We start from the raw sequence: 24,528 nt of genomic DNA on the forward strand, positions 1-24,528 counted from the left end.
CGGAGACCTTGCAGGTAACACCTGTCTGTCTGCACATTGATTGCCTTGGCAACGGGCAGTTGAAAAAACTGTCTGTAATCACCAAGCATTGTTCTGTGAATTATAAATGCGATTTCATTTCGAGGATTTCATTTCCAACAACGTTCACCTGAGGAAGGAGGAAGCCTCCGAAAGCTTGTGAATTTAAAATAAAATTGCTGGACTATAACTTGGTGTTGTAAAATTGTTTACAATTGTCAACCCCAGTCCATCACCGGCATCTCCACATCATATCAGAGGAGGCAGACCCATTGAAAGAGAGAGTAACTCTCTCTCTTGCTCCTTGCATGTGCTACTACAGTCAGGTTGGTCAGTGTCTCTGTATCTTTAAGCTGTTTGTCTCTGTCTCATTGCACAGGTAATAAAAGTGTATTGTAGGTCAGTGTATGTGTAACCGTGTTCTGCCCTGTGTGTGTGTGTGAGACTCCCTGGTGTAACCGTGTTCTGCCCTGTGTGTGTGTGTGTGTGTGTGTGAGACTCCCTGGTGTAACCGTGTTCTGCCCTGTGTGTGTGTGTGAGACTCCCTGGTGTAACCGTGTTGTGCCGTGTGTGTGTGTGTGTGCGTGTGTGTGTGAGGGACTCCCTGGTGCGAGACTGGATCCTGCCTGTAGCTCCAGCTCCCTCAGTCGCAGCTCTGGCCCTTCCTTCCTTGCCCCTTTCCTCAGTTTGCTCACCCTGGTCAAGATCCATTGTGGTTCAGAGAAAGGTTTGCAGAGCCTGTGGGACGAGGGTCTATGAGATGATGGACTGCAGAGAGGGAGCAGTCGACCGTCTGTGGGGGTGAATATTGCTCTCTTCATTTTCTCTCTCTCATTTCCTGTCTCCTCTTTTTCTCTCTATTTTTTCTCTTTCCTTTCTCTTCTCTTTCCCTCATTCTCTCCTTTCTCTTTCTCCTTCCTTTCTTTCTCTCCTTACTCTTTCTTTCCCTCCATTTTCTCTCTCCTCTCTCTCTTTTCTCTCTCCCCTTGAACATTCCTTCCTCCCTCCGTCTATTTCTTTCTCTCCTCTCCTTTTGTCCTTTCCCTCTCCACTTTCTCTTTCTTTCTCCCTGCTCTTTCCTTTCCCTTGTTCTCTCGCATTTCTTTCTTTCTCTCTCTCCTTCCTCTCTTTTCTTCTCTTCCTCTTCTCCTGAGGAAGGTCAGAGGGAAACGGGGGAGGGAAGAAAGGGGCAGGTAGAAAAGGGGGTGTAATTCAACCCTCCCCATGCACTGCTGGAGGATGCGATTTCAAACCAAGTCTGCTCTCTGAGGTGGATATAAAAGATCCCTTGGAACTGTTTGAGCTCCCAACTGCCATCCCGGAGGGATATAAAAGATCCTTTTGCACTATTCAGGGAAAAGCAGGCAAGTTCTCCGAGTATCTTGGCTAACATTTATCCCTTAATCAATATCGCCAAAACAGAATGTCTGGTCATTTATTGTTGTTGTGGGCCCTTGTTCGAATTGGCTGCCATGTTTTCCCACATTACAACAGTGACAACATTTAAAAAGTAATTAATTGGCTGTGAAGTACCTTGGCATGTCCTGAGGGAGTGAAAGCTGTACTATTTCTTTCTATCTATGGTTTAACATTTGCCCTGTACAAATTTATCATTACTTCTTCACTCTTATAGTCCACGTCCATATTTATAGAACATGGAATGCTGCTGGCATTTTTATGATTTTATCTACCTGGACTCAAACTTACAGGGAATTATGTATTTGAATCCCTAGGTCTCTATGTTCATCCACACTGTCATTTTTTCCCCACCGAGTGTATACTCCCATTCCTTGTTTTCTCTCCCAAAATGTATAACATCACACTTCGAGCCACATTAAAGAGCATCTGCCTCCCGTCTGCTAATTCTGCTCATCTGTTTATGCCTTCCTTTACAGTTCTTCTCACTTTTTGCAAGACCCACTATCTCTGTAGCATTAGCGAATCTCAAGTTTGTGCTCCCCATACCCAAGCCCAAATCATCTATAGATCCTGAGAATAAAAGTGGACCCACTACTGATCCCTGTGGTAAACCTTTTCACCCATTTACCCTAAGTCCCTGGTCCCTGCCCATCAACCAAATGCATCTAAATCCATTTATTTCAAAAATAAACGTACTCCCTCGTTAAAAAAAAACAATATATCTTAGGCAACCCACCCACTTTGGCATTTAACAGCTACGAGGAGAGCCAAAACCTCTTGGATAAAGCAATACAATCTATTTTCAGCACAGGTACCAATCCATGTCACTTTTTCATCTAAATTAATGCCAAATGAGTTTGTAAAGAATACGCTGAGTGCCAGTCAATAAGCATTTTCAAGCTTTTGGATACAAAAATAAATCAATCAAATGAACTGGAGTTTCTTTATGAACCTCAACAGAAACCATATGTATGCAGGCATTAATATACTTAAGCACTTAATGTAAATTTAATTAGCAGCTTCCTCCTCACATATATATTTGAGAGCCTCACATATCAGAATGGCTAAAACGCCACAGCTTTAAACTCACTACAATTTAGCAAATTCTTAGGATTCCTTTGTCCTTGTTTTATCTCTTAAGTGAAAAATAACCTAATTAATTCCCAGTTTAAAACTCCGTAGTACCCAGATAGGTTTACAAAACTGGATTTGTATATCTTAGAGAAGCGTAGACAGGGGTGATTTGATCAAGATGTATAAAATAATGAGAGGGACTAGGTAGTGGTTACATGGACAAAATATTTCAACTGGATGGATTGGGTAGGACCAGGGGTCATGCTTACAAATTACGTATGGGCAGAACTAGGCTGGATGTTGGGAGGTTCTTCCTCTCATAGAGAATAGTGGACCTGTGGAACAGGTTGCTGGCTCGTGCAGTGGGCACTGATTTGCTGCATGAGGAACGTGGGCAACAGGAGTAGGCCATTCAGGCCCTCCAGCCTGTTCCGCCATTTCATTTCATCATGGCTGATCTGTATCTTAACTCCATCTACCTGCCTTGGTTCCGTAGTCCTTAATGACCTTGCCTAATAAAAATCTATCAATTTCTGTTTCAATTGACCCCCCAGCCTCAACAGCTTTTTGGGGGAGAGAGTTCCAAATTTCCACTCCCCTTTGTGAGAAGAACTGTTTCCTGACATCACCCCTGAACGGCCTAGCTCTAATTTTAAGGTTATGCCCCCTTGTTCTGGACTCCCCATCACAGGAAATAGTTTCCCTCTACCCAATCAATTCCTTTAATCATCTTAAACACCTTAATCTCCTACACTCAAGGGAATACAAGCCTAGTCTATGCAACCTATCCTCATAATTTAATCCTTTTAGTCCCGGTATTATCCTAGTGAGTCTGTGCTGCACGCCCTTCAAGGCCAATATATCCTGCCTGAGGTACAGTGCCTAGAACTGAATGCAATACTCCAAATGGGGTATAACCATTCCTTCAAGACAAAGCTGGACCTGTTTTCGACTGGGACGGAGATACAAGAGGTAGGCACCCTATAATGTAAGTCAATGTCAATATGGTCTCCTGGACTAGATTCGGTCGCCTAAAGAGGTCAGAGAAGAATTTTCCAGATTGTTTCTCCCCAAATTGTTCTGGGTTTTTAATCTAGTTTTTCACCTCTTCCAGGAGGCTACGTGGCTCCAGGTGGGTAGGGAATTCTGTATTGTGATACATGAGGAATTATGACCATATGGGAGAGGCTAGATGGACCAGTTGGTCTTTTCCTGTCCCAGATTTTCATATGTTAAGATCTTTTAATTTCGTTGGTAACATTTTCTAATTCTGACAAAGGGTCCATATCTGAAATGTTAACTTGCCTGTTTACTCCATAGATCCTGCCTGAGACCTGCTGAGTGTTTCCAGCATTTTCTAGATTTCTAGCATCTGCAGTTTTTTGCTTTTTATTGATGTTGTTTTATTACTCAAGTGATTTCTGTCTAGTCGGTCAAAGACTAAGAGAAAATAATAGAAGAAAATTAATCAACAGTATCAGCAACACAAACAAGACCACCATTAACATGAAAAGTAGAATTAGAGGATGTGATCACCAACTGAGCCGCAAGCTAAGCTTTGGATAAGGAATAATTCTTCACTTCACATCCTCATCTTAGACTACCACTTAATGCATTAAGTATTGACCTTGTTAAAGCATTCAGTATGGAATTGGATAAATTCTTCTTTTAGCAAAGAGGGATAATGACTGGATTGGGAAGCACTATTCTTTTTCTAATTTCCCAACTCTTCTCAAAAATTCATCAATGTTTTTGTCAGCATGTTTGCTGTTTTGTATATAACTTGCATTGATATAGCGCCTTTCACATCCTCAAGATATCCCAAAGCACTTCACCGCCAATTAACTACTTTTTGAAGTGCAGTTACTGTTGTTTTAAGGCCAATGCAGCAGCCAATTTGCGCACAGCAAAGTCACACAAACAACAATGAGATGAAAGACAGATAATCCATTTTTGAGGGATAATTGTTGACCAGAAATCCTGTTCTTTGAGGTTTTTTAAAATTCATTCTCAGAATGTGGGCGTCACTGGCAAGGCCAGCATTTATTTCCCACCCCTAGTTACCCTCGAGAAGGCGGTGGTGAGCCGCTGTAGTCTATGTGGTGAAGCTGCACCCACACTGCTGTTAGGTAGGAAATTCCAGTATTTTGACCCAATGACGATGTTGGAATGGTGATATATGTCCAAGTCAGGATGGTGTGTGACTTGGAGGTGAACCTGGAGGTGATGGTGTTCCCAAGCACCGGCTGAGCTTGTCCTTCTGGGTGGTGGAGGTCATGGGTTTGGGAAGAGCTGTGAAAGAGGCACTGGTGATTTGCTGCAGTGCATCCTGTGGATAGTACACACTGCGGCCACGGTGCATTGATGGTGAAGTGAGTAGATGATTAAGCCAGTGGTTGGGGTGCCATCAAGTGGGCTGCTTTGTCCTGGATAGTGTCGAGCTTCTTGAGTGTTGTTGGAGCTGCACTCATCCATGCAAGTGGAGAGTATTCCATCACACTTCTGACTTATGCCTTGTAGATGGTGGAAAGACTTCAGGGAGTGAGGAGATGAGTCACTTGCCACAGAATACCCAGCCTCTGACCTGCTCTCAAAGCATTTATGTAACTGATCCAGGTGGTTTTCTGGTCAATGGTGACCCCCAGGATGTTGATGGTGGGGATTCAGCGATGGTAATGCCACTGAATGCCAAGGGAAGGTGGTTGGACTCTCTTGTTGAATTGAGAAATAGGAAAGGATCTAAGCCTATAGTGGGAGTTGTGTATAGGACCCCTGGCAGCAGCTCTGAAGTGCTAGATTGTATAAATGCAGAGATTAGACAAGCGTGTAAGAAAGGCATAGTGGTCTTAATGGGGGACTTTAACCTTCACATAGATTGAGAAAAGCAGACTAGCAACTGTCAGAAAGGTAGTGAATTTCTTGAGTGTGTCCGGGATAGTTTTCTACAGCAGTATGTCCTAGAGGCAACAAGGGGGAAAGCCATAGTAGATATAGTAATGAGTAATGAACCAGGTTGAGTTAACAGCTTAACTGTGTGCGAACATCTATCCAATAGCGATCAAAACATGATCGAGTTCAATGTAGTGTTTGAAAGGGAAAAAAGTGAATCAGCTGCTAAGATTCTAGACTTGGGTAAGGCCAACTTCAATGGGATGAGACAGAGACTGTCCACAGTAAACTGGGCAAATCTGTTAATGGGTAAAACGACTGATGATCAGTGGGAAATGTTTAAAGAAACATTTAACGTGATACAGAACCGGTTTATACCCCTGAGGGGCAAGAACTTTACTTGCCAAAAAAAACAGCCATGGACAACTAAAGAGGTAAGGGACAGTATAAGACATAAGGAAAGGGCATACAAAAAGGCAAAAAATGGCACAGATCCTGGCGAATGGGAAAGATACAAAGATCAACAAAGGGTCACAAAACAGATAGTAAGAGCTATAAAAAGAGTATGAAAAGAAACTTGCAAGGGATATCAAAACCAATACAAAGAACTTTTATAGTTACATTAGGAAAAAGAGGGTGGTCAGGAGCAGTGTTGGCCCATTAAAAACTGAAAGTGGGGATATTGTCATTGACAATGGGGAAATGGCGGACATGTTGAACAATTACTTTGCGTCAGTATTTACAGTAGAAAAAGAGGATAGCATACCGGAAATCCCAAGAAAACTAATATTGAATTGGGGACAGGGACTCGATAAAATTAATATAAGTAAAGCAACAGTAATGAAGGAAATAATAGCACTAAAGAGTGACAAATCCCCAGGACCAGATGGTTTCCATCCCAGGGTTTTAAAGGAAGTAGGTGAGCACATTGCAGATGCCCTAACTATAATCTTCCAAAGTTCTCTAGATTCAGGAACTGTCCCTCTGGATTGGAAAATTGTACATGTCACTCTGCTTTTTAAGAAAGGAGAGGGAAACCAGGGAATTATAGACCAGTTAGCCTAACATCTGTTGTGGGGAAATTGCTGGAGTCTATAATTAAGGATAGGGTGACTGAACACCTCGAGAATTTTCAGTTAATCAGAGAGAGCCAGCATGGATTTGTGAAAGGTAGGTCGTGCCTGACAAACCTGATTGCATTTTTTGAAGAGGTGACTAAAGTAGTGGACAGGGGAATGTCAATGGATGTTATTTATATGGACTTCCAGAAGGCATTTGATAAGGTCTCACATAAGAGACTGTTAGCTAAGATAGAAGCCCATGGAATTGAGGGAAAAGTACGGACTTGGTTAGGAAGTTGGCTGAGCGAAAGGCGACAGACAGTAGGGATGATGGATAGGTACTCACATTGGCAGGATGTGACTAGTGGAGTCCCGCAGGGATCTGTCTTGGGGCCTAATTATTCACAATATTTATTAACGACTTAGATGAAGGCATAGAAAGTCTCATATCTAAGTTTGCTGATGACATAAAGATTGGTGGCATTGGAAACAGTGTAGATGAAAAGATAAAATTACAAAGCGATATTGATAGATTCGGTGAATGGGCAGAACTGGAATTCAATGTAGACAAATGTGAGGTCATCCACTTTGGATCAAAAAAGGATAGAACAGGGTACTTTCTAAATGGTAAAAAGTTAAAAACAGTGAATGTCCAAAGGGACTTAGGGGTTCAGGTACATAGATCATTGAAGTGTCATGAACAGGAGCAGAAAATAATCAATAAGGCTAATGGAATGCTGGCCTTTATATCTAGAGGCCTAGAGTACAAGTTGGCAGAAGTTATGCTGCAGCTATACAAAACCCTGGTTAGACCGCACCTGGAGTACTGTGAGCAGTTCTGGGCACCGCACCTTCGGAAGGACATATTGGCTTTGGAGGGAGTGCAGCGTTGGTTTACTAGAATAATACCCAGACTTCAAGGGTTAAGTTACGAGGAGAGATTACACAAATTGGGGTTGTATTCTCTAGAGCTTCGAAGGTTAAGGGGTGATCTGATCGAAGTTTATAAGATATTAAGGGGAACAGATAGGGTGGATAGAGAGAAACTATTTCCACTGGTTGGGGATTCTAGGAGTAGGGGACACAGTCTAAAAATTAGAGCCAGACTTTTCAGGAGTGAGATTAGAAAACATTTCTACACACAAAGGGTGGTAGAAGTTCGGAACTCTCTTCCGCAAACGGCAATTGATACTAGCTCAATTGCTAAATTTAAATCCGAGATAGATAGCTTTTTGGCAACCAAAGGTATTAAGGGATATGGGCCAAAGGCAGGTATATGGAGTTAGATCACAGATCAGCCATGATCTTATCAAATGGCGGAGCAGGCAGGAGGTACTGAATGGCCTACTCCTGTTCCTATGTTCCTATTATCATTGCCTGGCACTTGTGTGTTACTTGGCATTTATCAGCCCAAGCCTGGATGTTGTCCAGATCTTGATGGATGTGGGCACGGACTGCTTCATTAAGTGGAAATTGTGAATGGAACTGAACACTGTGCAATCATCAGCAAACAGCCCCACTTCTGACTTTATGATGGAGGCAAGGTCATTGATGAAGCAGCTGAAGATGGTTAGGCCTAGGACACTGCTCTGAGGAACTCCTGCAATGATGATTTGGGGCTGAGATGATTGGCTTCCAACAACCACAACCATCTTCCTTTGTGCTAGGTATGACTCCAGCCACTGGAGAGATTTCCCCCTGATTCCCATTGACTTCAATTTTACTAGGGCTCCTTGGTGCCACACTCAGTCGAATGCTGCCCTGATCTCACCTCTGGAATTCAGCTCTTTTGTCCATGTTTGGACCAAGGGTGTAGTAAGTTTTGGAGCAGAGTGGTCCTGAGGGAACCCAGACTGAGCATCGGTGAGCAGGTTAGTGTTGAATAAGAGCTATTTGATAGCACTGTCGATGACTCCTTTCATCATTTTGCTGGAGATTGAGAGTATGCTTAGGGTGGTAAATGGCCAAGTTGGATTTGTCCTGCTTTTTGTGGACAGGACATACCTGGGCAATTTTCCACATTCTTGCAGCTGTACTGGAACACCTTGGCTAGAGGTGCAGCTTGTTCTGGAGCACCGGTATTCAGCACTATAGCTGGGCTGTTGTTAAGACCCGTATGTGGGTACGGTAGCATAATGATTAGGTTACTGGACTAGTAATCCAGAGGCCTGGACTAATAATCCAGAGAATGTGCGTTTAAATCCCACCATGGCAGTTTGTGAATTAGAATTCAGTTTTAAAAAAAATTGCCATGGTATCTTTTACATCTACCTAAATAGGCAGACATGGCCTGGGTTTAATGTCTTACATGATAGTTGGCACCTCTGTTATTCCCTCAGGCCTGAAGCGTAAACCTACATTATGTGCTCAGACCTGGAGTGGAGTTTGAATCTACAAACTTCCGACTCAGGCAAAACTGTTACCACTGAGGCAGATAATAATTTAGGAGAGGCTACAAAAGCATGATCAATGAAGCTCGTTTTGAGGTGGCTCTTTAACATGGGGAGATAAGTAGTATCGTGGAGAGTTTCAGGGAGAGAATATCAGCGTTCAGGGTCAAGACAGTTGAAGGCTCTACCACTGCTGGTGGAGAGAGGGGGGAATGCAAAGATGGCCAAAGTTGGAAAAGAGCACTTAGTGCTTCAGGGGGTTGCCCATTGCTGTGGAGGAAATTGTAAACACAAATTTTTAATTCAATGTGTTTAGGGACAGGGATAATAGGTGAGGATGCAGGTGGAGGAGTTTTAGGCGATTTGAGTTGTGTATTTTGGAGATGAGAGGCCAACAAAGAAAGCATTAGAGAAATTGAGTCTGGAGGCGTAGTTAGAATTTTCAGAAGTGGTGGGTTGAGGTAAGGGCAGAGATGAGCGATGTTCTGCAGGTGGAAATAGTCAGTCTTGGTGTTAACTAAAATTATTTCTTTAAGTTGTGTTGTAAATAATTCAAGTCTCAAAGCATTTCTGAAAATGTGAGCTAGATCTCCATGTTTTAATTTGTATCAAGATATAAATCTCATGCTCAATTTTCCACTTTCTAAATACTAGTGCAAAAGTAGGCCCAAAGGCAATTGTATCTAAAATCATCAGGATTATTGTTTTCCCATGCACTTGCATACTGTGAAACAAGTACGAAGAGCTCATGAACTACTTTGTCACTAAGATTGAGACCATCCGTTCAGCTGCCTCTGCTGCTTCTCTCCCTTCCCCTAGCCCACTAACCCAAACTTGCCCTACAGTTTCCCCCCTGCCCTAGCTTTGAACTCGCATCTTTCTTTAGTTTCTCTTCTATCACCCCTCGTGCCCTCTCCAAGCTCATCTTGACCATGATACTCACCTCCTACTCACTCGACCCCATTCCCACCAAATGGAAACATAAATACTGTGGCTACTAGAGCAGGTCAGAGGCTGGGTATTCTGCGGCGAGTGACTCACCTCCTGTCTCCCCAAAGCCTTTCCACCATCTACAAGGCACAAGTCAGGAGTGTGATGGAATACTCTCCAATTGCCTGGATGAGTGCAGCTCCAACAACACTCAAGAAGATCAACACTATCCAGGACAAAGCAGCCCGCTTGATTGGCACCCCATCCACCACCCTAAACATTCACTCCCTTCACCACCAGCGCACAGTGGCTGCAGTGTGTACCATCCATAGGATGCACTGCAGCAACTCGCCAAGGCTTCTTCAACAGCACCTCCCAAACCCCGACCTCTACCACCTAGAAGGTCAAAAGCAGCAGGCATATGGGAACACCACCACCTGCACGTTCCCCTCCAAGTCACACATCATCCTAACTTGGAAATATATCGCCGTTCCTTCATCGTTTCTGGGTCAAAATCCTGGAACTCCCTTCCTAACTGCACTGTGGGAGAACCTTCACCACATGGACTGCAGTGGTTCAAGAAGGCGGCTCACCACCACCTTCTCAAGGGCAATTAGGGATGGGCAATAAATGCTGGCCTTGCCAGCGATGCCCACATCCCATGAACGAATTTTTAAAAAAACTCAACTTCCCTTCCTGGCCCCCATGTTAGCTGATATTGTTAACGGTTCCCCCTCCCCTTCAAATCTGCCGCCATCACCCCCCTCCTCAAAAAAAACACCTTTGACCCCTTTGTCCTTGCAAACTAACACCCCATCTCCTACTTCCCTTTCCTCTCCAAAATCCTTGAACGTGTTGTCACCTCCCAAATCCGTGCCCATCTTTCCTGCAACTCCATGTTTAAACCTCTTCAGATTTCCACCCCTGCCACAGTACTGAAACGGCCCTTATCAAAGTCACAAATGACATCCTATGTGATTCCTCACACCGCTCGACCTGTCTGCAGCCTTTGGCGTGGTTGACCACAACATCCTCCAATATCTCTCCTCCGTCATCCAGCTGAGCGGGACTGCGCTCCTGCACTGTTACCTCTGGAGACCCCTAGGATCTATTCTTGGCCCCTTCCTATTTCTCATTTACATGCTGTCCCTCAGCGACATCACCCAAAAACATGTCAGGTTCCACAGATACGCTGACGCCACCCAGATATACCTCACCACCATCTCCCTCAACCCCTCCACTATCTCTAATTTGTCACATTGCTTGTCTGACATCCAGTACTGGATGAGCAAAAATTTCCTCCAACTAAATATTGGGAAGACCAAAGTGTGAGGAGGACACAAAGGGCGCTAAATTGGGCCACGTAGCGCCCGTTGTTTTGGCACTACAAGGCCTCTCCGACATCCAAGATGGCGTCTTGGACAAGTGAGTGGGCAAGAAGGTGGCAGATGAAATATAAAGTGGGGAAATGTGAGGTTATTCATTTTGGTAGGAAGAATAGAAAAACAGAATATTTTTTAAATGGTGAGAAACTATTAAATGTTGGTGTTCAGCAGGATTTGGGTATCCTCGTACAAGAAACACAAAAAGTTAGCACGCAAATAGGAAGGCAAATGGCATGTTGGCCTTCAGTGGAAGGGGGTTGGAGTACAAGAGTAAGGAAGTCTTCCTACAATTGTACAGGGCTTTCGTGAGACCTCACCTGGAGTACTGTGTACAGTTTTGTTCTCCATGTCTAAGGAAGGATATACTTTGCCTTAGAGGTGGTGCAACGAAGGTTCACTGGATTAATTCCTGGGATGAGAGGGTTATCCTATGAGGAGAGATTGAGTAGAATGGGCCTATACTCTCTGGAGTTTAGAAGAATTAGAGGTGATCTCATTGAAACATATAAGATTCTAAGAGGGCTTGACAGGGTGGATGCTGAGAGGTTGTTTCCCCTGGCTGAAGAGTCTAGAACTAGGGGGCATTGTCTCAGGATAAAGGGTTGGCCATTTAAGACCGAGATGAGGAGAAATTTCTTTACTGAGGGTTGTGAATCGTTGAATACATTCAAGGCTGAGATCGATAGATTTTTGGACTTTAGGGGAATCAAGGGATTATGGGGATCAGGTGGGAAAGTGGAGTTGAGGTCGAAGATCAGCCATGATCTTATTGAATGGTGGGGCAGGCTCAAGGGGCTCTATGGCCTACTCCTGCTCCTATTTCTTATGTTCTTATTGCCTTCGGTTTCTGCCACAAACTCCGTTCCCTAGCCATCTTCTCCATCCCTCTCCTTGGCCATTGTCTGAGGCTGAACCAGAAGGTTCGCAACTATGGCGTCCTATTTGACCCTGAGATAAGCTTCCGTCACCAAGACTGCCTACTTCCACCTCCGTAACATCACCTGTTTCCGCCCCTGCCTCAGCTCATCTGCTGCTAAAACTCTTATTCATGCTTTTGTATCTCTAGACTTGACTATTCCAATGTTCTCCTGACTGACCGCCCATCTTTCACCCTCCGTAAACTTGAGCTTGTCCAAAACTCTGCTGTTTGTATCCTAACACGCACCAAGTCCCGTTCTTTCATCACCCCTGTGCTCGCTGACCTACATTGGGAGCCAGGAACACCTCAATTTTAAAATTCTTATCCTTATTTTCAAATCCCTCCAAGGCCTTACCCCTCCCTATGTCTGTAACCTCCTCCAGCCCTACAACCCTCCAAGGTCTCTACACTCCTCCAATTCTTGCCTCTTGCGCATCCCCGATTTTAATCACTCTACCATTGGCAGCCGTGCCTTCAGCTGCCTGAGTCCTAAGATCTGGAATTCCCTCCCTAAATCTCTCCACTTCTCTAATCCTTTAAGACGCTTCTTAAAACCTACCTCTTTGACCAAGCTTTTGGTCTCCTGTCCTAGTATCTCATGCGGCTCATTGTCAAATTTTGTTTAGTTACGGTCCTGAGAAGCACCTTGGGACATTTTACTACATTAGAGGCACTACATAAATCCAAGTATTTATTGTGAATACTATGGATACTGAAAACAGTAGGAAGATATATAAATAAATATGGACATTCAGAAGCTTGAGAAACTGTCTAACACTCTGGCTCAACTTAAAACAGCTTCCTCAGCTGATTTTTGGAAGCCCTAGAAACCCTACCTATCTTAGATTATCTGGTTGTCTCCACATTGATAGTGAACTCGTGCGGTTGGACCTCGTTCCTGTCAAGTCATCTGCTGTCAGATTTTAAGACTCCAGTAGGGCCAATATCACACATAGCAACCAGGACCAAGGGTCAGGAAGGAGATTTTCCCTGCTTGGTCATGTACATGTTCTCTTTTCTGGCCGACAGTACTTTCTTGAGCTAGATCCTATAAATTGGATCCTAGCGTCTCTTTACATTAATTGTCAAGTGAAGCCATCTGAATCTACAAGATCACTTTCCAGTGAACTACAACACCTACTGTTTAGTTTGGAAGAGGCTGTGTACGTTAAGAAAATGTGAGATAGGAGGAGACACATTTAGTGTAGGTGTTGAGCATCGGAAAAGGATCCAAATCTTGAAACAATGTGCTGGGATTGACTAAAGTGAAGGATGAGCCATTTGGATCAATGGTCAACCAATGTGACAACAGAATTGATACAGGCCAAGATGAACAAAATTGAATGCCGTGACAATAAAATGCAATAACTAACAGGTAGCTGAATTCGATGACTTGACAGTAAGTTGAAACTTCCAAAAAAAACATTTTTCTGTTAAAGTTTCAGAGAATTTTGCAAAAATTACACAAATGAAATAGTGTAAAGGATTATTTTAGCGACGATAAATATTTTCCTAGTGTGCTGACAATCAAATGAATTGCTGTTAACGGACCATGGCGCACCCCAGAACGAAGCCCTTTGCCAACACCTATTATATGGCTGGGATCGGCTAAGATGGCTCCTGTGTGGCACTAAATGTGTAGAAGAGATTGTATCCCAGTAGATTCCCTGTATATTTGCATAGCGGCTTAATTTTTAATGTGGAAATTGAATAAATGAGGACGAATATTTGAACACGTTATAAATGAACAATGGTAAAAGATCATAGTTGCAGATATCAAAAATATTGTCTTAAAAACAAGATTAAACAGTTGTTGTAACAAAAATAATTCATTTACACATCAGCACAGCAATTTCAAACCAATGTTGAAATATTCAAGCATATTAATTCATAAACATTGACTACATTAGTACAATTTTGATCAAACAATTTCCATGATCTTCAGTGATGTTTTTTAATAAGCCTCATTTAAAAAAAGTTTATTTTACATTTAATTATGGAAAATATGAACAAACACATCAAATGTTGAGTGTATAGACAACGAAATACTCCACCAAATCCTTTGGCGATTAAGTTACTCATCTTAATGTTGGTTCAGCATGAAATTCTGTTAATGTGCTTTCTCCAAACATAGTTGCATAGGACATTTTGAGAAACTGTACGTAATTCTGGATGCTCTGATTCTGACTTTCAGATTGTTCAAGACTGAGCTTCAACTCCTGTAGATGCATTTTATGACTCATCTCGGTCTAAAAAAGTAAGATTCATTCTGTGAGCTTCAGCGAATTTCCTCATTAAATTTAAGAATTTGAGTGGCTTAATGTAACTTTCTCTATTTCCTACCAGTTCTAGAGATTGTTTTTGTAATATTTTGTTGGTTGAAAAATCTAAACTTAAATTAAGTGAAGACTGATTTAATGGTTTCAAAGCAATTGGTAATTCACTGGCAACCATTCTGAATTTCATCTTTTCACATCTTTGGAGAGGAAATAAAGAATATGATAGAAAATTTGGCGACAATTCATAGTACAGCAAAAAAAAATTATTGCACTCATCAGAAAATCATTATGCAAGTAACTTTGGAGCAGGCTCGAGGGGCCGATTGGCCTACTCCTGCTCCTATTTCTTATGAAATCTAAAGGGTTTTCTTAAACTGGCTTGCACAATCCTATAAAGCTGAATCTATATGCGATATTTGTTCAGTATCTGATCTCATATTCACACCGTAACCTTAAAACAAACTCTGTATCTTCTATAATCCAGCTTCTTTTTCTGTAAGTAGTAGATTTAACAGCAAGATCTGAGCAGGTTTTTCAGTGTGTGACTGAACCTGGGGCTCGATTTTGGGATCGTGTTTCCGGTGGGTTCCCAGCGGGGCGGCCCCGAAAATCTCGATATCCAGTCACGTGACCGGATCGCGACGAAATCCCGGCCACTTCCGGGTACCGCGCTGACGTGCGGGGATGCGCGCGAAAGCCCCGCTGGTGGGAATCCCGCAGTGAGTTTCCCACACTGGGGGAAACAGTCCCTCCTCAACCAGGCGTGTTGCAGCCAGCAGCCTGTGGCAGGTGCCAAGGTGCGCTCCACGGGGGAGAGCCCTCACCCACGCAGGAGGCCACCGCGTCACATAGGGCAACCCCTGCCCTCCACCACCCCCCGCCAAGCCAGAGGACAGACCGACACGAAACCGCAGCCCCAGTCCGAGGAAACACCCACCTACCCTGCACAACCCCTCAGACCAACACCTGCCAGATGGGTGGTGCGTTGACATCGTCGGAGGACGAACAGCATGACCAGCCCCAGCAGCCTCGCAGTCCACGCCGTCCGCTTCGAAGACGTGGGGCCCCCCAACACGGTGCTGCGGCACACCCACCTGCACAGCAGGAGGGAGGGCAACCGCAGAGAGAGATGCGTCGCAGGAGGCACTACCCTCCGCACAGGGTGTACAGAGCGAGGCTCAGCTTCATGGACCTCTCCGAGGAGCAGTGCATACGGAGGCTCAGAGTCAATCGCCAGGTAGTCGCCGACATCTGCAGCCTCCTTAACGACGAGCTGCTCCCTGATGGACCAAGCAGCATCTTCTTACCTGTCGCCGTCAAAGTCACCACTGCCCTCAACTTCTTCGCATCCGGTTCCTTCCAGGGTGCCACCGGGGACATCACCGGGGTCTGTCAGTCCTCTGCACACAAGTGCATAAGGCAGGTCACCGATGGGTTGTTCCGCAGGGCCTCGCACTACATCAACTTCGCCATGGACGAGCGCAGCCAGATGGAGAGGGCGGTTGGATTCCATGCCATGGCCGGCTTCCCACGGGTGCAGGGTGTAATCGACTGCACCCACATCGCAATACGGGCACCTCCGCATGAGCCAGGGCTGTTCATTAACAGGAAGGGGTATCACTCCATGAACGCCCAGCTCATCTGTGACCACCGCCAGAGATTCCTACACGTGTGCGCCAGATACCCCGGCAGCTGCCACGATGCCTTCGTCCTCAGGCAGTCCGCCGTCCCGCCCATCCTGCAGGCACCCAACGCCGGCAACGGCTGGCTACTCGGCGACAAGGGGTCTCCCCTACACACGTGGCTCATGACACCTCTGAGGAACCCCATCACCGAGCCGGAGCGTCGGTACAATGACAGCCACACTGCTACCAGGTCTACAATTGAGCAGACCATAGGGCTTCTCAAGATGCGGTTCAGGTGCCTTGATCGTTCTGGGGGAGCGCTGCAATACACACCATTCAGAGTGGGACGAATCATAGTTGTCTGCTGTGCCCTGCATAACATGGCCCAACAGAGAGGGGTGCCGCTGGAGGAGGCCCCATCCACACCCGCCACCCACATTGAGGAAGGCGAGGGCGAGGAGGAGGAGGAGGAGGAGGCGGAGGAGGAGGAGGCGGAGGAGGAGGACGCGCCAGAGGATAGTGGACGACCCATGCGCCGAACCACGACTCACTGGGATGGTCGCCGGGCCAGGGAGGCACTCATACGTCAACGGTTCTCCTAGAGTCACACACTGCGAGGCGCTCGCATCTCCTCACCTGCACAGGCGAGCGGCCATACCAGCCCCCTCCACTGAAGACTGTTGTCAGTAATCCTGCACCCACAGCAGTGTGCCCAATGGGTGGCAGCAGGTGTTCGCCGTCATGATGGCCTCCACGGAACGCACCTATTGCACAGGCCGCGGAAGAATGGACGAGAGGTGGCAGGAGTGGTGAGAATACTTCAGCAGTCATGGACATTCATCCACCGACCTTCGGGTAAGCGTACTCCAAGGCGGCCTTCGAGACACACGACAACGCAAAATCGTCGAGCAGAAATTGATAGCCAAGTTCCGCACCCATGAGGACGGCCTCAACCGGGATCTTGGGTTCATGTCACGCTACACGTTACCCCACCATCGAACAAATGTTATCTGTTTTTAATATAATGGGTCATTTGCTGGCTCTGTCTGCCTTCCGGATGTTTCTGCCTCTCTCTGTGTTTTTTTTCTCTGTTTTTTTTCCCTGTTTGTTTTTTTGTTGAATGTGTATTCGGGGGTTCTGCAGGTGACACCTCTCTGTCTGAACACGGTGATTGCCTTGGCAACGGGCAGTTGCAGGGGCAGTCTGTAAACACCATGTATTGTTCTATATGTATAAATGCGTAGGCTTCAAGGAGCTCTTGAAACATTTGCCTGAGGAAGGAGAAAATCTCCGAAAGCTTGTGAATTTAAAATAAAATTGCTGGACTATAACTTGGTGTTGTAAAATTGTTTACAATTGTCAACCCCAGTCCATCACCGGCATCTCCACATCGAGAATAGAGTATTTAATATCTCCAATGTGACATTATATATAAAAAAAATGTACAAATTAATAGACACCCTGGTGTATTCCCTTTGTGATTATAACGCCTTTGCATTTCTTTTCCGGGTACCCCTACGTGGTGCTACCCCTGTGGCTCCAGCAGAGGTAGTGGCAGGTTGCTCGTGTTCTTGCCTTGACCGGGTAGATGCTTTTGGCGGACGGCCCCTGGGTTTCAGTGCCCATGAGGGCACCTCCACAGACTGCTCCTCCTGCACCGGGGCAGGGGCAGACTCGGCCACCTGGAGAGGAGGCACCATTGTGGGTACTGGTTGAGAGGTGGGCGACGGGTGGGACGTGGGGGCGCCTTGAGAAGCGTCCCCGCTTCCATGTCCCCGGTCACCATCATCCCTCTCTTGGCCTCGGCCCACATCACCCCTTCCACCCTGCTGGACGGCAGTTTGGATGGCATGTGTGAGGCCTTGCAAGGCCACCCCTAGTGTATCCGTCAGCCTGTTGATGGCGGCGGAATGTTGCTCACCCTGAATCCGTACAGACGTTGTCAGGGCCTGCAAGGACTCGATCTGGAGCTGTGCGTGACGCTCGAGGGAGGCCAGCCTGTCCTCCACCGCAGACAGTCCCGCACCTACCCGCGACACTGTGTCGCCGGTACCCTCCTGTGCCTGCGCCACCAATGCCCGCATGCAGGAGTTGGACTCCTCCATCGCCTGCGCTATTGTGGACAATGCGCGCGGCACCTCTCCCAGTACCTCAGCAATTAGCTGGTGCCCCTCGACGACTCTCCTCTTCACTGGTGGCCCCCTGGGTTCAGCATCTGGGTCCGGCTGAGCAGAGCCTGGAGATGAGTGCTCCCTCCGTCGCGGACCCTCCGCGGCTGCCCCTGCCACCAGGGTCTGCTCATGCTCACTCGTGCGTGGTGACTCACCAAATGCTACCCCAACTAGTTGGCGAGGGGGACCCACCGAGGTGCGTGTCTCTGCGCTGGTGGATGGTTGGCTCTGATGTGACGATGCACCCTCAGAGACCGCCATGTCCTCTGCGGGTGGTTGGAGTCTGGAACTCACTGCCTGAAAGGGTTGTGGAGGCAGGAACCCTCACAACATTCAAGAAGCATTTGGATGAGCACTTGAAATGCCATAGCATACAAGGCTACGGACCAAATGCTGGAATATGGGATTAGAGTAGACAGGGCTGATGGCCGGCGCGGACACGATGGGCCGAAGGGCCTCTATCCGTGCTGTATGACTCTATGACTCTATGAATCGCCCTCCTCGATCGCTTCACACACAGACGGACCTGCAAGAGAACAGAGGGCACTTTGAGGCATGTGGACCAACTTGACAGTGTGCCTGATGGCAGGTGATGATACGGTCACTCGCGATCATGGGTGTTGAGTGTCAGCTTTCCCTTACCGGCTGTTTCGGCAGCGACACACTCGCCATCAGCCACCGACAGGCAATGTCGCGTGCGGGCGAGGTCGAGCGCCTCCACCTCGGCGTCGGTGAGCTCCACCACTTGCGGCGGGCCACCTCCGGTGCGTGCCCTTTCGCGATTGTTCTTGCTTCTCTTCTCCTGTGAAGGCAAAACACAGATGTGTGAGTGGGTGCGTATTGCATCGTGAGACGCATCGAGCATCGGTGTGGTTGGGTTAAGCGTGGCGCAGATGGATGGGAGGATGCGTGGGCCACGTGCCCATCCCATTGCATGGGGATTGGGGTGTGTGGTAGTGTTCGGGTGGGGTCAGGGACGGTGGGTACTTGCGTGCACGGCGAGGATGGTGAATGAGTGGCTGTGAGGATTGCTGATGGAGTGCAGTGGTGGCTGTGCAGGAGGGGTTGTGATCTGTTTGGCGTGATGGTGGGGACGGGATGTGGGAGGGTGCGTTGGTGTACTCACCTTGCCAGACCTAGTCAGGTCATTGAAGCGCTTGCGGCACTGCTCCCAAGTCCTTGGGGTGTTGCCCCTGCTGCTCACCTCCGCCGCCACCTCTGCCCATGCCTTCCTGGTGGCGGCGGCAGGGAACTTGCGTCCATCTTCTGGGAAGAGCGTTTCCCTCCTCCTCCTCACGCCCTCCAGCATCAGCTGCAGTGCTAGGTCTGAAAAACGGGGCGCAGCCTTTCCCCTTGGCTGAGCCATCGTCTCAAACCTCTTGATTGCAGCAGGAGGGGCTTTGGGAGACTGCCCCTTTAAGTGGAGCTCCTACATCGCGTCGACGGTACTGCGCATGCGCAGCCGGCCGGCACGCAGCTGGGGAGCGGAGAACCCGGAAGCAGGGCTTCATCGGTCCAATTATCCCGCGATCGCGTGGGGGACGCACACGATTAGCCGTCCGCGTTTTCCACGCTCCCGGAGGACCACCCGCTGGGAACCCGCAGGCCTGCTAAATTCGAGCCCCTGGTGTCACACTCTGTTTTCAGTTGTTGAACAGTGGGTGTCACTGAATTCAATAGAATTTATCCACCCTTGCAACACCAGAGATTAGTGCATAGGCTCTTGGAAATTCAGCCTAAATGAAGCACATGACAAGCAAGTGGTGGGGAATATCCGTGTTCAAAATAGGTACCACTTAGGCACTAACAGTATTAAAGGATATTAAGGGACTGAAATCCTGATGTAATATCATGAGGTAGCAAAATCCAAACAATGCCAATACCCTTGAGAATTTTTTTTCCCTAGAAGGCACAGACTCTTCCCTTCCCATGCTCTGTTAGAGGACCCCAACTGGTAGCCATCTTGTGATCTGACATCATTGCTTCTGTCTCAGCCAAGAAGAGGTACATCAAGCCAGTGCCCTCATTGAGCAAGTCTTGTAGATTCCACTGAAGCTATGTGGATGATCTGGGAATGCACTAAATTGTCATGGATGGAACACTGAAAAAATGCATTTTATACTTCATTACAACACCTCTTTTGATCTGTTTCTGGGTCTCAAAAATTATCAAGAGATGTAAGCCAGTTCATCAAAATTTGAAACTATGACCCAAAGTTGCCAGCTCTCCAGCCACTATTCACGTGAGGGACCTGTCAACAAATCACGGGTGGTGTCATGGTGAGTAGGAGAAGACTCATCCAACATGAATCAGAGGCATCGATGACTCTGTTCCTCTTCACAATGTACACCATTTGAACTGCCAAGATCAAAGTCTCATGTAGGTAATACAGAAATGTATGAACAGGCTTACAAAAACACAACTGCAGCATTGTCTGACACTGAGTCACCTTGGAGTAATGTTGATTGTTTGCTCCCATTCCCAATTCATGTACCAATAAAGACCATTGCCCTGATGTTTTGAGTTCCTTTTTAGTGTGAAGGCATTTGCGCAACCAGTTTCAGTGGTGACACCATGAAAAAAGCTTCAGGGCCCCAAGGAAGACGATTCTGTGGCTCTTTAGGATGCAGAGAATTAGTTGTGGAAAGAAGAGGAAGACCTGTGATTAGGCTGTTTGGTGATGTGCTGCTTTTCACAAGGCTCCACTGTCCACCATCTCAGCCCGGAGGAGTCTTTCCCATTTTATCATTCCCTGTAATTGATAACTGAATTCACACAAGATCAAAAAACACTAAATACAAAAGATGAAGCCAGGACACGCCATAAATATTTGTGTAATATTTCTTGAGCTCCTGGGGTCAAAATATGAGCAGTAATACCATATTGCAAACAGGTTGCTCAGGCAGCAATTACACTGTACTCTGTTCTTTTAACAGATGAATGGCCACCAGCTGGGCTCCTCTAACAGGTAAAGGAAGAATCTGGCTTCTGGTAAAAAAAAATAATTCTCAAAGGCACTGGCATTTTTTGGATTCTTCTCCCTGGTTATACTCCTCACCTGTGGAACGTGAACCCTCGTGAATAAAGAAACAAAATATATATAAGTTTTTCTCAAATCAGTAGCAGAACTAAAAGCTTTGAACGTTTACATCAGTAACTCTTTATACAGTGCCTTGTCACATCTTTGGGACATTCAAAGCACTTTACAACCAATGGATTACTTTTGAAGTACAGTCACTGTTGTTAAGCAGGCAAATGACTACCCAAAGTTGCTAAGTACAGCATAAGTCAGATACATGATAAATGTGCATCTACAAAGGACAGATGTAATGGTTCACTATCTAGTCCTCCCAAGCACAGAAAGTAGAGCAGATGTTTTTCTCAACATTTTAAACATGTGGTAATAATTTAATGCCCTAAATGTTAAAAAATGACATCACTACAAGGAATGATTGAGTAGATGAAGTACATTTTGTAGTCTATGTTAAGTGAAAACCATAAATATGCATTAACTATTTTGATGCAAGATACTTTTTTAAAAAAAAACCTACAAGCAACATTTTTTGAAATGTTAAATAATATTTCTATTTATTTTTTGCATTTAAAGCAGTACAGTGCATGTCATGCCACGTGGTAGTGGGTCACCAATTCAATCCCTCACTCAGACATGTTCCCAATTTTAGCAGTGTTGGTGTGGAGATGTATCGAACAGAGGTCAGGCACCTCCACACTGGTGGAGACGGGTGCAAGAGAAAAAAGTTAGAGGGAGAGTCATTCCCGGGGTCCTGTGATGCAGTTTCTGGAGGATGGCTCAGAGCAGCTTTGGCAGAGGTTCATGAACAGGCTTACTCTCCTAAGTTGATGCAAGGAACTGGGGAGAAAGTAAAGGGGCAAAGCCAACCAACAAAAGTTTTAAAACTCACCTCTCGTAATCAGGACCTATACTTTTGTTGCATTTCCAGGACTCAAATATATAAAAAAAACAAACTCGGTTGATCTTTTGCCATGTCGTTGCTCTCAATACCCCACCTCACTAAAGTGAAGCAATAATATTTTTTGCATTATATTGGCATCCAAACAATGCAAAGTGCAGTGACTGTTGTTATGCAGGAAAATGAAGTAGCAATTCTGCTCCTGCACCAACCCACAAACAGCAAGATGATGAATGAAGAGTTCATCCTGTTTTTTTTTAAAAAGGCGGTGTTGACAGAGAGAGAAACGTTAGCCAAACTCTGGGAAAACTCGACCTCTTCTTCAAATAGTGCAATGCGATCTTTAACATTCACCTGATCAGGCAAATGGAACCTCATCTCTGAAAATATGGGACCCCTTCAGCACTGCACTGGAATGTCAAGTCTGGATTATCTACTCAGGCACTTGTGTGGGGTTTGAACCCACAGCCTTCTAGGCAAAATGTTAGCACCTAATCCAAGCTGATACACACTGGGTATGTAGGAGGCTAGGTAACAGTATGTTCGGTCTCTATACTCAAGCTGCTAACGTGGCAAAGATGGTGGCTCCAATCTGCAGGCTAGCCACCAGGTGGCGAGTTTGTAAGTTTTTAAATTACATACTAGAGTGTATATAGCAGATGGACACTCACTGAAGAATATTAAGATGCTTCGCCCTAGGGTATTCCCTTATTTTCAATTGGTATTTAAGTTTAAAAAAAATGTTAATCTTTACTTGTTTTGTCAGACCTAATAAACCAAGAGGCATTGGCCTCAAACTAAGGCACATAAAAACTGTTTTTATAAATGACAAAATGTCTGAATCACGCTGTCTACACAACAGGCAAAAGTGATTTTGTTCACAGCATCTCATATCCTTTCAAAACTATTAGCATAATTCAACTATCATAAAATTTCAGCACGAAATTCTAATCCTATTTCCCTGCTCTTTCCCCATACCGTCTGCTTCAAGTGTTGATCTGATTTCCTCCTAAATATTATGATTGAATCCAATTGCCACTTGCGTTAATGCATTCCATATTTCAATAACCTTCGTAGGAACAGATTTCTTCTTTTGTGCTTCTGGTACTTAAATTTACGTCAGCCATGGTTCAGTGATAGCACTCGTGTCTGATTCAGAGGGTCGAGGTTTCAAGACCCACTCCAGAGACTTGAGCACTTAATTTAAGCTAATACTTCAGTGCAATACCGAAGGAGGTGCTGTCTTTCAGGTGAGATGTTAAACCGAGGCCCTGTCTGCCCTCTTACTTGAGCATAAAAGATCCCATGACACAATAGGAACATAGGAACAGGAGTAGGTCATTCAGCCCCTCGTGCCTGCTCCGCCATTTGATACGATCATGGCTGATCTGTGATCTAACTCCATATACCTGCCTTTGGCCCATATCCCTTAATACCTTTGGTTGCCAAAAAGCTATCTATCTCAGATTTAAATTTAGCAATTGAGCTAGTATCAATTGCCGTTTGCGGAAGAGAGTTCCAAACTTCTACCACCCTTTGTGTGTAGAAATGTTTTCTAATCTCGCTCCTGAAAGGTCTGGCTCTAATTTTTAGACTGTGTCCCCTACTCCTAAAATCCCCAACCAGTGGAAATAGTTTCTCTCTATCCACCCTATCTGTTCCCCTTAATATCTTATAAACTTCGATCAGATCACCCCTTAACCTTCGAAACTCCAGAGAATACAACCCCAATTTGTGTGATCTCTCCTTGTAACTCAACCCTTGAAGTCTGGGTATCATTCTAGTAAACCTACGCTGCACTCCCTCCAAGGCTAATATGTCCTTCCGAAGGTGCGGTGCCCAGAACTGCTCACAGTACTCCAGGTGCGGTCTAACCAGGGTTTTGTATAGCTGCAGCATAACTTCTGCCCCCTTGTACTCCAGTCCTCTCGATATAAAGGCCAGCATTCCATTAGCCTTATTGATTATTTTCTGCACCTGTTCATGACACTTCAATGATCTATGTACCTGAACCCCTAAGTCCCTTTGGACATCCACTGTTTTTAACTTTTTACCATTTAGAAAGTACCCTGTTCTATCCTTTTTTGATCCAAAGTGGATACTATTCAGAGAAAAGCAAGGGAATTCTCCCAAAGTCCTGGCCAATATTTATCCCTCAACCAACACCATCAGAAACAGATTATCTGGTGATTTACCTCTTTGCTGTTTATGGAATCGTCCTGTGCAAATTGGCCACCATGTTTCCTATATTACAACAGTGACTAAATTCAAAAGTAATTTATTGGCCGCGAGGCACTTTGGGATGTCCTGAGGTTGTGAACGGCACTTTATAAATACAACTTATATAACATGTGGAGCATAAACACCATCATAGACCAGTTGGGCCAAATGGCCTGTTTCTGTTAAAAAAATTATTTGCACTTATTACCGACTCAC

At 45.6% G+C, this 24,528-nt stretch overlaps 1 protein-coding gene across 3 annotated transcripts in view; it reads right to left on the reverse strand.

Annotated features, from left to right (window-relative positions):
- Positions 1 to 13,983: 13,983 nt before the first annotated feature.
- The window catches only part of LOC137324958 (outer dense fiber protein 2-like), a 133,411-nt gene continuing 122,866 nt past the window's right edge, over positions 13,984 to 24,528 (reverse strand). For 2 of the 3 annotated variants that reach the window (XM_067989650.1, XM_067989648.1), the window contains one exon: positions 18,715 to 18,962. In XM_067989650.1, the coding sequence (XP_067845751.1) occupies positions 18,762 to 18,962 (201 nt within the window). In that variant the 3' untranslated portion in view covers positions 18,715 to 18,761. Of the gene's footprint in view, positions 14,335 to 18,714; positions 18,963 to 24,528 lie in introns of those variants that run through there. The other variant, XM_067989649.1, reaches the window with a different exon arrangement.

The sequence above is a fragment of the Heptranchias perlo genome, chromosome 9 (genome assembly GCF_035084215.1).
Source record: "Heptranchias perlo isolate sHepPer1 chromosome 9, sHepPer1.hap1, whole genome shotgun sequence".
NCBI lineage: Eukaryota > Metazoa > Chordata > Chondrichthyes > Hexanchiformes > Hexanchidae > Heptranchias > Heptranchias perlo.